The sequence below is a fragment of the Saccoglossus kowalevskii genome, chromosome 12 (genome assembly GCF_978046115.1).
Source record: "Saccoglossus kowalevskii chromosome 12, keSacKowa6.1, whole genome shotgun sequence".
Lineage (NCBI taxonomy): Eukaryota > Metazoa > Hemichordata > Enteropneusta > Harrimaniidae > Saccoglossus > Saccoglossus kowalevskii.
The window spans coordinates 32,760,028-32,773,673 of record NC_140652.1 but is presented as its reverse complement, the minus strand read 5'-3'; the positions used below and the strand labels follow the sequence as shown (position 1 = coordinate 32,773,673).

The 13,646-nt window shown below is 33.6% G+C and overlaps 1 protein-coding gene and 1 long non-coding RNA gene across 3 annotated transcripts; one reads left to right on the top strand and one right to left on the bottom strand.

Annotated features, from left to right (window-relative positions):
• Nucleotides 1-325: 325 nt before the first annotated feature.
• On the bottom strand, nt 326-7,450 carry LOC100370767 (uncharacterized). Of its 2 annotated transcripts, none has more exons than XM_078010741.2 (2): nt 7,313-7,450; nt 326-4,826 (listed from the first exon to the last, which is right to left on the bottom strand). In XM_078010741.2, the coding sequence occupies exon 2, from the start codon at nt 4,285-4,287 to the stop codon at nt 1,210-1,212; it is 3,078 nt and encodes a 1,025-aa protein (XP_077866867.2). In that variant the 5' UTR covers nt 4,288-4,826; nt 7,313-7,450; the 3' UTR covers nt 326-1,209. The 2 variants fall into 2 exon arrangements, with proteins under 2 accessions (XP_077866867.2, XP_077866866.2); XM_078010740.2 differs by having other exon boundaries at nt 7,362-7,450.
• A 1,934-nt stretch (nt 7,451-9,384) lies between these two features.
• On the top strand, nt 9,385-13,426 carry LOC102803262 (uncharacterized). Its single transcript, XR_014931194.1, has 2 exons — nt 9,385-9,492; nt 12,923-13,426. It is a non-coding gene; the product is annotated as an uncharacterized LOC102803262 (long non-coding RNA).
• Nucleotides 13,427-13,646: the final 220 nt, after the last annotated feature.

Below are 13,646 nucleotides of genomic sequence, written 5' to 3'. Positions count from 1 at the left end.
TCAGAAATGCATGATTTTTGATGATTTTGATGAACAGGGACTAAAAACAAAACATAACTAAACAAGGTGGCATTGTTTACACCCAGTTATGTAAGCCTTTGTCTCTAGATGACACAACCAATGAGAAAAGTGTTCTGAAATAATTTGATTTGAAATACTGTTTGTGGTCGGCCGATTATTATCCTTGCGATAATACATTACCTACTACTACATAAACATTTCCAATACATTTTGTTGTTCAATTCATTTATGGACAACTTGCTTTGTTTCTGTGATATTTTTTTCACATGTAGATAACTAAAGCAAAATATTGTTCAAACAGTAATTAAATTTTGGAAATAATTTAATCATAGTTGGTATAAGTTAAACAATATATTGAAATTCAGTATGACTTTAAATGTTAGCATGTCTCAATTTTAGATTATATTTTTACTTAACTACAAGTTATATCTACATTATCTGTAATGGATTACAGCAGAAAATGCCTGGAGGACAAGATACACTCATAAAATAGTAAAGAGCTGTTACTGGCACTGGTCACACATGACAGCATTCTCCTTCCCAGAGTTCCCTGCGGTTAGAACGCCGAAAGTATCTCTGCCACCACACACCACAAGACTTTTACTACATGTGCCATTTGCGTATTTTTGTTATTAGAGGAATCTAGTGTTGATTTATTCCTACTGATAAACAAGTTTTAAAATATTTTTAGATAGCTGATAATGATTGTTCTGTAAATGCACTGTCAAGGGTGAAATAGTTATAATTTACAAAAAAATAATAATTTCATAGCGGAATAATGGTTACTAAGTTGTTACTGAGTTCATCAAACTGACTGTCCTGTCGATTGCCAGATGAAGAAATATAAAGAAACGAAAGCACATAGGGGTATTGACGGCTAAATCATGCTACTTTCACAACGTTTTTGTTATGGAAAGTACAAAAATGAGTCTTTCACTTAGAAAACAGCCAGAATCTACAAACAACGCGTACGCCTTCGTTAGGTTCGAAAATCGAACACCTGCATGGCAATGTTTTGTTGGAGTCTTTGAAAGTAGTGCCACTGACGCATTGACCAATCAGCAATAAGCATAAAATCGCATGGTGATATATTCGTAGAAATAGAACTCTGCCTGGGAAGTTATACCATTTTTACCATATGATAACATAGTCTCACATAATCAATTTAAGACAGGTTGTAAATTCAAGCTATGAAAAGCATTGCATCACATAGAATGTTTCTATACCTTCTTTCTCTGTCAGATATTCAACTACTTTTGCAATCAACCAGGCCATTGGAATATGAGAACTAGTTTTAGGTTTATCTGACGACATGATGAAATTATTCATTCTTAATAAATTGGTCATGTAGAGAGGGACATATTGGTGAATATCTCTACCGTGAATGAAATTCAACGTTAATGAAGCATCTGCCCGAATGTGCATAATAAGTTCACTATTTGCACCCAAGATATTCTCATTTTGTTTATATTGATACGTCTTCCTACTTGATGTAAGTGCACTCATGTGGTTAGTTGGATCTTGTATCACAGAGGATGTTTTCTTACTTTGATGATTTTGATAGGAATTCTTATTAGCATGCTTTTTCATATGAAATGTCAAATAGTCCTTCCTAATAAAACTGTTCTCACATTGTTTACATTTATATGGTTTCTCTCCAGTGTGTTTCCTGATGTGTATTTTTCGTTCATCTTTTCTAGAAAACTTCCTCCCACACAGTTCACATGGATATGGTTTATCACCAGTATGGATTCGTATGTGTCTGGTTAGATCAGCTTTTAGCATAAAACTCTTTGTACATAGTTCACATTGATATGGCTTCACTGTAGTATGTGGGTGTGTATGCACAGACATTTCACTTTGTACAGCAATGGTATTCTCATTTTCTTGACATTGGTAAGGCTTCAATCTACTATTTGTCTGCAATGGTAAAGATACTTCACTATTTTCAGCCAAACTATTCTCATCCTGTTCACACTGATAAAGTGTCATGGCAGAATCTCTCTGCATTTGCATAGTCAGTTCACTGTTTGCAGCAAAGTTATTCCCATCTTGTCCACATTTATAAGTATCATGATTGTACAACCATGTAAACAGTTGACCGTTTGCAGCATCGGTATTTTCATTTTGTTCTGGGTATGGTTTCTCCCTACTCCATGTGAGTGCACTCATGTGGTTAGCTGGATCTTGCATCAAAGAGGACATTTTCTTATGTTGATGATTTTGACATGAATCCTTATAAGCATGTTTTTTCATATGAAATGTCAAATAGTCCTTCCTAATAAAACTCTTCTCACATTGTTTACATTTATATGGTTTCTCTCCAGTGTGTTTTCTGATGTGTATTTTTCGTTCATCTTTTCTAGAAAACTTCCTCCCACACAGTTCACATGGATATGGTTTATCACCAGTATGGATTCGTATGTGTCTGGTTAGATCAGCTTTTAGCATAAAACTCTTTGTACATAGTTCACATTGATAAGGCTTTACTGTAGTATGTGGGTGTGTATGCACAGAGGTTACACAATTTGGAGTAGATGTATTTTCATTTTGTGTGCATTGATAAGGCTTCACCTGTCCAGTATTTGATAACATATGCATTGTCATCTCACTGTTTCCAGCAAAACTGTTGTCATGTGGTTTACATTGATAAGACTTTATTCCAGTATCTGTTTCCACATGTAAAGGTAAGTCGATGTTTGCAGAAAAGTTATTTTTATTCAGTTCAGAGTGATAGGGAGTCACATCAGTATGTATCGTCTTGTACATAGTCAGGTCACAGTTTGCGGTCAAGGTATTTTCCTTCAATTTGCATTCATGAGTCTTCACTCCAGTATCTCTCTGCATGTGCATTGTCAGTTCACTGTTTGTAGCAGAGTTATTCCCAGCTTGTCTACATTTATAATTCTTCACTCCAATATTAAGATTGTGCAGCTGACTGTTATCAGCGACTGTATTTTTATTTTGTTTTAATTGTTGTTTCTCCTTACTGCATGTAAGTGTACTTGTACAATTAAATGGAACTTGTGTCACAGAAGATGTTTTCTTACTTTGATGATTTTGACATGAATTCTTATAAGCATGTTTTTTCATATGAAATGTCAGATAGTCCTTCCTAATAAAACTCTTCTCACATTGTTTACATTTATATGGTTTCTCTCCAGTGTGTTTCCTGATGTGTATTTTTCGTTCATCTTTTCTAGAAAACTTCCTCCCACACAGTTCACATGGATAAGGTTTATCACCAGTATGGATTCGTATGTGTCTGGTTAGATCAGCTTTTAGCATAAAACTCTTTGTACATAGTTCACATTGATATGGCTTCACTGTAGTATGTGTCTGTTCAAGCACAGACAATTCACCGATTGCACCAGTGCTGTCTTCATCTTTTTGATAAGGCTTCACTTGAGTATTTTTTAGAATATGTAAGTTCAATTCACTATTTCCAGTCAAATTATTCTCATTTTGTTCAAATTGATTAGCTATTGTGCCAGAATCTGTCTGCATATGCATGGTCAGATCATTGTTTGCATCAAAGTTATTTCTATGTTGTACATATTTATAAAGTGTCCCCCATGCATCAGTTGTTGTATACGTTGATGTAGTCAGTTCATTATTTACAACCATGGTTTTTTCATCTGGCTTATTTTCATCACACTTCACTCCAGTATCTGTCTGCTTGTGTAAAGAATGTTTATGGCTTCCAGCTAGGACGTTTTTATCTGGTTGGCAAAAATAATACTTCACTCCAATGTCTGTCATTTGTACATTTGTAGACATTTGACGGTTTTCAGCCAAGGTGCTATCAACTATTTCATATTGATATGGCTTGTGCATAACCAGTCCATTATTTGCAGTCATGGTATTTTCATTTTGTTCTGGGTAAGGTTTCTCCCGACTCCATGTAAGTGCACTCATGTGGTTCGTTGGGTCTTGTATCATAGAGGATGTTTTCTTATGTTGATGAATTTGACATGAATTCTTATAAGCATGTTTTTTCATATGAAATGTCAAATAGTCCTTCCTAATAAAACTCTTCTCACATTGTTTACATTTATATGGTTTCTCTCCAGTGTGTTTCCTGATGTGTATTTTTCGTTCATCTTTTCTAGAAAACTTCCTCCCACACAGTTCACATGGATAAGGTTTATCACCAGTATGGATTCGTATGTGTCTGGTTAGATCAGCTTTTAGCATAAAACTCTTTGTACATAGTTCACATTGATATGCCTTTACTGTAGTATGTGGTTGTGTATGCACAGACATTTCACTTTGTGCAGCTATAGCATTTTCTTGACATTGATAAAGCTCCAATCTACTATTTGTTTGCAATGGTTAAAACATTTCTTTATTTTCAACCAAACTATTCTCATTGTGTTCATATCAATAAGGTGTCACTCCAGTATTACTTGCTTTGTCCGTGTACTGAATTCACTTGGCAGCCAAGCTATTCCCATTTTCTTCATATTGAGGTTTTATTTGATGTAGGACCACTCGTGTAACTAGTTGACGTACCAAGCAGAACGTTGTTGACAATATTATGGTTTCTCATATATTATTGCTATCTTACAATGTTTAAAGTGATATAGTTTCTAATCAGTAAGTATCCTTATTGTGTCAAATCACACTGTTCACTGAGTTTCGCATCAGAACATGCATACCGTACATCCATCTTATTCTTTAGTGAAAATAATTCACTTTGGTATGGTTGTTCATGTGTTCACAACTTCATATTTGCACACATCAAACTGTTTGTTATACACATGTCTGGTGGTGTGCATTCACTGACTTGAATAATGCTGAATCTGGAAATGAAATAAAATCAACATTAGTAATGAATGTTTAACAATATCTCCAAATATCAATGATATATTCGCAGTCACAAAGAAATGTTTATGTCATAAGTCTACAGAGGGCCGCCATATATTGAATTCCAATTACAAGACTACAACTTACTGGGGGCGCCTTAGGTGAAAAATCAAATATGTCACCATCTCTAACACAAATCACTAATGATTTTATTTCGTCTAATATTATGCATTGTGCATCATTATTTTTTACGGATCGATTATGTGACCATTTTTTTTCATGAAATGGTGAGTATTCGATCTTTAGCTTTCACATTGCATTGTTTGTGACATTCACCTTGTGTAGGGTCAATTTGTCCATGCATGTGTCTACAACAATCATACATCCATAGACATTTTGTGATTTTTGTGAAAAGCAATATATTTTTTTTATTTTCTCAAAAAATCTACACGACCACAGAGCTAGTAATTGAGATTTTTACCAGCTTGACTGAATAGTTACCCATCCCGGGCTGGCAGTTATTTCAAACAATGAAGGTAGTAAAAAACATAGATAGCTTCTTAACAATAAAATATATTTAATTATGTGAGAAAATATACACTTCATAAATTTTTAATCTGGGAGACCCGGGACTTAGAGGTCACCCCAACATTTGTATTAATATGCATACAAGCATAGTTACTAGAAAATTGGTTAGGAAACTCTATTGTTAAATATGTGAATTACCATTGATTACCGGTATACCATTATATTGCTAGTGTCGTTCGTTTTCTATGCAAGTCCACTAAATTGAAGAAATAGAGCTCATTAAGCCGAAAGATCAACATATAAGCGTCACCGACTTCTGTGCGAATGTTGTGTGATACTAAGGGTTTTGTTGTTCTTGAAAAAAATGAAAATACCGATAGTTTGTTTTGTTGACAGCTTTGCCTTCTGTGAATCGAAATTTACCATGGCATTTTGTACCCAAAAAACTCTGCCTGGTAATGATCTAAAATGTTAGTATTCATTACCCCGGTACTGCATTATTGTCTTTGTCGTAACAGTACGGGAAAATTGCTGAAAAATCGGATTCAATTATATTTTAGTATAATGCATTGTTTAATTAATATTTATAGTTTACATTGTTATCATTTCTGTGGGTTAAATACTAGGATGATCTAGAAAATTTTCAGCGTTTCAGTAGATCTGCGTCTGCTGATGTCCAACATAGCGACAAAGATTTGTACCCCAAAAATGTATTACTGAACATTTTATAAGTTTATTTTGTACCTTGAATTATAATCTGTGAGTTTTTTTATGAGAACGTTATGATGGTTTAGACACTGTTAGTTTCATTTTACTCCCAGATAGCAATGTTGGTCATCTTTTTTTCCTGACCACTGCCAGAGGCACTGTAAGTGAAACAGGAAGTTGTATGGTTTCATAGTGCAGATTTAATCTGAATATATATATTTTTATTTCAGTATTCATATTCCTACTAAATCCCGAGAATGCTGCATGAATTTGTTACGAAAAAAACATTGCAGAAAACCCCAATCGATGGAATCGTCTTCGAACGAATATGTAATTTTATGCAAATTATGATCTCCGCAACGTCGGCAGTATGTTAATTCTCTTTGTTTTAAATGTTTACCGAGAACGCATCCTAACAAAAGAAACGAGAGTTTCCTAAAAGTTTCTAGTAACAATGATACAAGACAACCTCGCAATATATCGCAAATATCTCCCTAGCTGCAGTTCTGTAGCTCGCTTGGTTTCGCTGTCGGATATTTTGTTGGTCGTGGTGTTAACGCGAAACCAGGGAGCTACAGTTCCATCCTATGCGAGTTACCATATTTTACCGACCTGAAATCAGGTCGGGCCGTAACAGCCGGGTTTTTTTTCATTATTTTCGCCTCAAGTTTCTACTTTTCTACTGTCGATGGGTCCCGAAACTATTTCATCAATTATTTTGAGGGCGATGGTCCGAAATTGGTCGATTTCACGACGAAAACCGCGGAAAACTTCAGCGAAATCCCCTCGTTTGTCGCCATCTTGAATAAGTTATCGTGACGTCACAAGGCGTCACAGTTTTCCCATTTCACGCAGTTTTCGTCGTGAAAACGACCAATTTCGGACAATCGCCCGCAAAATAATTGATGAAATGGTTTCGGGACCCATCGACAGTAGAAAAGTAGAAACTTGAGGCGAAAATAATGAAAAAAAACGGCTGTTACGGCCCGACCTGATTTCAGTTCGGTAAAATATGGTAACTCGCATAGGATGGAACTGTAGCTCCCTGGTTTCGCGTTAACACCACGACCAACAAAATATCCGACAGCGAAACCGAGCGAGCTACAGAACTGCAGCAAATATCTCCCACATAAGTGGTATGTAGTAGCCACCGACTTTCAAGGTAATTGTAGGGATTGCAATTTGTAATTCGTGGTTAGTATTCAGTTTAGGAAATAATTAATGATAAAACAAACCCTTAGCTTACTTGGTTGTGTTTGAGAAACAAAAATCGTAAAACAATACACAAAACTGACCAGTCAAAGATGTCTATCTAGTTTTCATTCACATCTGGCTCAATCAAAACATTCGCCATTTTGAAGAAATCTTGTAACGCCCTCTATTGACGACCTTGCGTATTTCAAAATAAACGTCTGTTCAGATTCAAATTTGCATTTGTATTCGGATTCGAGTAAACGATTTCGCCTGAATGAATGAATGAATGAATGAATGAATGAGTCAATCGATCAATCAATCGATCCCCTTATTTGGTAAACACAAAGCTAGCTCAAATGAGCTAAAAATAAAAAACAAACATAACTGTTACAATGACGGGTTTTCGAAGAAATCAAAGGCGATGGCAGAAATGGTAAACAAATTTGCTCAAGAATAAATTCTGAAAAACAACGCTGCAAGGATTAATATTAGAGAAATAAGTCTTGGAAAAAAATATTTACACAGAGTGTAAAAAATTTCATCGTCGAAACAAATAATAGGTCTGGACAAAAGTAATTCTTATTCAGTCATTGTAGTCATTCATATTACAATTTTGTTAAGTTTTGTTTTTTCGTCAACCACAATGCAAAGTATTTTATAGACAATGCTATGAATGCAATGGTGCCATTATACTTACAAAACATGTTTCTATTTTGGTATACAATAATAATAATAATAATAATAATAATAATAATAATAATAATAATAATAAATTAAGGTTAAAAGTTAAATATTTCAGGCGAAAATGACAGAATGGACATAACAAGGAAGATTATTTAGATTAATTTAAATTTTATTTTTATTTTATAGAGACTGGGCTTATTGTGTTCAGAGGTTGCTGTCTTATACATAAACATTTTTCTATGTACTTTGTGATCAGTGCTATGGATGAGATGGGTTGGAGAAAGATGAATATGAGGATCATAGGGAGGTGGGGGGGGGGGGTGTCTTCTAAATATCATAATATAAAGTAATCTATACCCAGTGCTATGAGTGGAATAATTTGGATAGAAAAGTTACTGCTTAATACAAAATATCTCATAACCATTGTTTCTACAATGAAATGATTTGGTGGTAATTATGTGATATGTTTTTTTCTGTTTTTCTTGTATATTCAAAAAGAAAGACACAGTGTTAACTTATAATCATTATTTCTACTAATCTGTTAAGAGAGTGATGACGTCATGTACGCAGTCTTCACAATACAATTGTATCTTTTCTCCTAAAGGTAAGTAGAACTCAGAATAGACAGTTTAGATCACTCAGAACACATTCAGCAACTTTGACATTTTAATTTGATATCAATTATTAATAATTACAAAGAATATGACAAGTATGATCTGTATATCAAAAATCACATGTGAATTGTTATAATAAAAATGTATATATTATTTTACATATCTTGGTGTTCATTTCTAAACCCTCAATTATGATATAATGAAATATTGAATATTACCGGTCACTGGTAGCATAGTGGTTGTCGCATCAGTCACATGATCGGTAGACCCAAGTTCAAATCCTACTTTAGGCTGAACATCAAAACATACCCATGGTGAGTGTGTCACAGACTCAATTATTATTACCCTGGAAACTGAATTAAATGGTTAAGGTTCGCAGGTGCTTGTGTTCGACCGAGCCTGGTTGACGCCAGGATAGCGCATTAAAATTGCAATTTGATAGAAAGTATGGACGCACAGCGCTGTCATGTAATCCCAAACATGAATATGACTTCTGTGGCTAAAAATGCATTATGTGTCAGCACTAGCACTTGCAATTTACACATACAGTGTACAAAAAAAAATAAGTCAGGCAAAACAACAGTGACATTCAATGTCCGGAACTGTCGCCTAGCATAAAAAACATTTAAAAAAAATATGATGAAATGCTATAATGAAAAATTATTATCACCCTGGAAACTGACTAAATTAAATGTCATTTTTTTAAAACGATTTTACAATTTAAAAACTCACATAAATAATAATATAGGACACTGAGCAAAATCTAGACCCTCAGTAGCACGCAAATGCCAACGTTGGACGAATCCGCAGGAGTATTTGAAACGAATATGAATCTGAGAATAACTTTGTTGTTTTGTGTTTTTAGAGGCACACGCAAATAGTAGACGAGATGTTTCACGAGTGTTTTTGTATTATTGGTGGTTGATGCTCATCAGTAAGTTATTTTACATTACTCTATTTTAATTTAATGAATTTAAAACCAGAAAAACGAGCGCAGCAAAGCAGTATGTGCTCGTTTGCCTACATAAATATGATACTTTGTTATCGTGTGTGCGCGCGCGCAGGGGGGCTAGCGATGGTAAAAGAAGCAAATGCTATCCTTCAAAGTTTGACGATTTTGTAAATATGTTTGTAAGAATTTATTTAATTCTTCATGTTCATATTTACATATGCTGTCCCAGTCCCTGTGTTCGTGATACTTGCATGACTCATGAAGCTTTTTTTTAGCATTGTAGTATACACTACATTCATCGAATTCCACGCCGATTCCTCACGAATATACCGTCTGATTCAGGTGAAAGTTTACACACTGGTAGTTGTACTTGTATGTATATATTACCGTATGTTTTTTTTTTATTTGATTAGAACTTGTCGAATTGATGGTCATTTTGTCTGTAATCCTAAAATTGCAGTTAGTAAATATGTCCAGAAAATGTTTCTCAAAGATGAACAAGGCGATTTTATTCAAACTACATGTATTTATCAGAATTGTGCATATTGGGTTATAAGTTCATGCATATTATATTTATTTCGAGATTCAAACAAAAATAGTCGATTGAGGGGGCTGCATGATTCCTCAATAATACAGTGCCTTACAGTTTTGTTAACTTTCATGTATACCAAAGATGACTACGGTAGTATATGCATTGGGTTATTTGGCAGTATCAGATACATTAAACAATGTGATAGTAAAGTATGTTGACATTTCTGTGATATAAGATTACACTATTGTGATATATGTAAGATGGCATTATTATGTGATATGTAAGATGGCATTATTATGTGATATGTAAGATGGCATTATTGTGTGATATGTAAGATGGCATTATTATGTAATATGTAAGATGGCATTATTGTGTGATATGTAAGATGACATTATTATGTGATATGTAAGATGGCATTATTATGTGATATATGTAAGATGGCATTGTGTGAAATGTAAGATGGTATTATTGTCATTGTGTGATATGTAAGATGGCATTATTATGTGATATGTAAGATGGCATTATTGTGATATGTGAGATGGCATTATTGTGTATTCTGCTTGAACAAATTATAATAAGTTGTCTGATGAATATATATTATACTCTTAAAAAATAAAATTCTTCAAAAAATGTATGACTGAAATAAGCTTAAAGTTATCCACATTAAATATGATATTCATTATACTACCAACTCATCCCTGAACTGATTGAGGGGGCTGCATGATTCCTTAATAATACAGTGCCTTACAGTTTTGTTAACTTTCATGTATACCAAAGATGACTACGGTAGTATATGCATTGAGTTATTTGGCAGTATCAGATACATTAAACAATGTGATGGTAAAGTATTTTGACATTTCTGTGATATAAGATTGCACTATTGTGATATATGTAAGATGGCATTATTATGGGATATGTAAGATGGCATTATTATGTGATATGTAAGATGGCATTATTATGTGATATGTAAGATGGCATTATTATGTGATATACATGTATGTAAGATGGCATTATTGTGTGATATGTGAGATGGCATTATTGTGTGATATGTGAGATGGCATTATTGTGTGATATGTGAGATGGCATTATTGTGTGATATGTAAGATGGCATTATTGTGTGATATGTGAGATGACATTATTGTGTGATATATAAGATGGCATTATTGTGTGATATGTGAGATGGCATTATTGTGTGATATGTAAGATGGCATTATTATGTGATGTGTAAGATGGCATTATTGTGTGATATGTAAGATGTTATTGTGTGATATGTAAGATGACATTATTGTGTGATATGTAAGATGGCATTATTGTGTGATATGTAAGATGGCATTATTGTGTGATATGTAAGATGTTATTATGTGATATGTAAGATGGCATTATTGTGTGATATGTAAGATGGCATTGTGATATGTAAGATGGCATTATTGTGTGATATGTAAGATGTTATTATGTGATATGTAAGATGGCATTATTGTGTGATATGTAAGATGGCATTATTGTGTGATTTGTAAGATGGCATTATTGTGTGATATGTAAGATGGCATTATTGTGTGATATGTAAGATGGCATTATTGTGTGATATGTAAGATGGCATTATTGTGTGATATGTAAGATGGCATTATTGTGTGATATGTAAAATGGTATTATTGTGTGATATGTAAGATGGCATTATTGTGATATGTGAGATGGCATTATTGTGTGATATGTAAGATGGCATTATTGTGTGATATGTAAGATAGCATTATTGTGTGATATGTAAGATGGCATTATTGTGTGATATGTAAGATGGCATTATTGTGTGATATGTAAGATGGCATTATTGTGTGATATGTAAGCTGTTATTGTGTGATATGTAAGATGGCATTATTATGTGATATATGTAAGATGGCATTATTGTGTGATATGTAAGATGGCATTATTATGTGATATGTAAGATGGCATTATTGTGTGATATGTAAGATGGCATTATTGTGTGATATGTAAGATGTTATTGTGTGATATGTAAGATGGCATTATTGTGTGATATGTAAGATGGCATTGTGTGATATGTAAGATGGCATTATTGTGTGATATGGAAGATGGCATTATTGTGTGATATGTAAAATGGCATTATTGTGTGATATGTAAGATGGCATTATTGTGTGATATGTAAGATGTTATTGTGTGATATGTAAGATGGCATTATTGTGTGATATGTAAGATGTTATTATGTGATATATAAGATGGCATTATTGTGTGATATGTAAGATGTTATTGTGTGATATGTAAGATGGCATTATTGTGTGATATGTAAGATGTTATTATGTGATATGTAAGATGGCATTACTGTGTGATTTGTAAGATGGCATTACTGTGTGATATGTAAGATGGCATTATTGTGTGATATGTAAGATGGCATTATTGTGTGATATGTAAGATGGCATTATTGTGTGATATGTAAGATGGTATTATTATGTGATATGTAAGATGGCATTATTGTGATATGCGAGATGGCATTATTGTGTGATATGTAAGATGGCATTATGTGATATGTAAGATGGCATTATTGTGTGATATGTAAGATGGCATTATTGTGTGATATGTAAGATGGTATTATTGTGTGATATGTAAGATGGCATTATTATGTGATATGTAAGATGGCATTATTGTGATATGTGAGATGGCATTATTGTGTATTCTGCTTGAACAAATTATAATGATAAGTTGTCTGATAAATATATATTATACTCTAAAAAAATAAAATTCTTAAAAAAATGTATGACTGAAATATGCTTAAAGTTATCCACATTAAATATGATATTCATTATACTACCAACTCATCCCTGAACTGAACTGAGATTTCACAAAATGATTCTACTCTTGTACATTTCATTTCAGATTCATCAATATTCAAAGCCATATGTATATAAAGACAAGGACATGATTGATAAATGAATTATATGAATATCAAGTGTTAAGAAGTGTTTTCAACTGAAGATGAAAATTGCAAGTTGATTAAACAAACTGATGTGAAACTCTAAATGTGGAAATGATGTGAAATGTTTTGCTTTCACTCAAAGGATAAAATGGCAAGTGACATGGAACAGCATAGTGGTCAAAAACGGCATCAGTGTGTACTCTGTGAGAAACGTTTTATTAGGCCAAGTGAGCTTAATATACATATGAGAACCCATACTGGTGAAAAACCATATCAGTGTGAACACTGTGAAAAAGTCTTCACCCGGAAAAACCATGTGACACGCCATATGATAACACACACTGGTGAGAAACCATATCAGTGTCACGAATGTGGGAAAAGTTTTGCTAGAAGTAGTGATCTCAACATGCACAGCTGGATACACAGAGATCGCAAGCCTCATCAATGTGAATATTGTGATAAAAGTTTTATTAGAAAAGGGGATCTGATCATACATTTGTGTACACATACTGGTGAGCGACCATACCAATGTGAAGAATGTGGGCGTAATTTTAATAGAAAAGATACGCTATCACGGCACATGACTACACATACTGGTAAAAAACCATATCAGTGTGAACATTGTGAAAACTATTTTGCAAGAAAAAGTAACCTGAAGTTGCATATAAGGATACATACTGATAA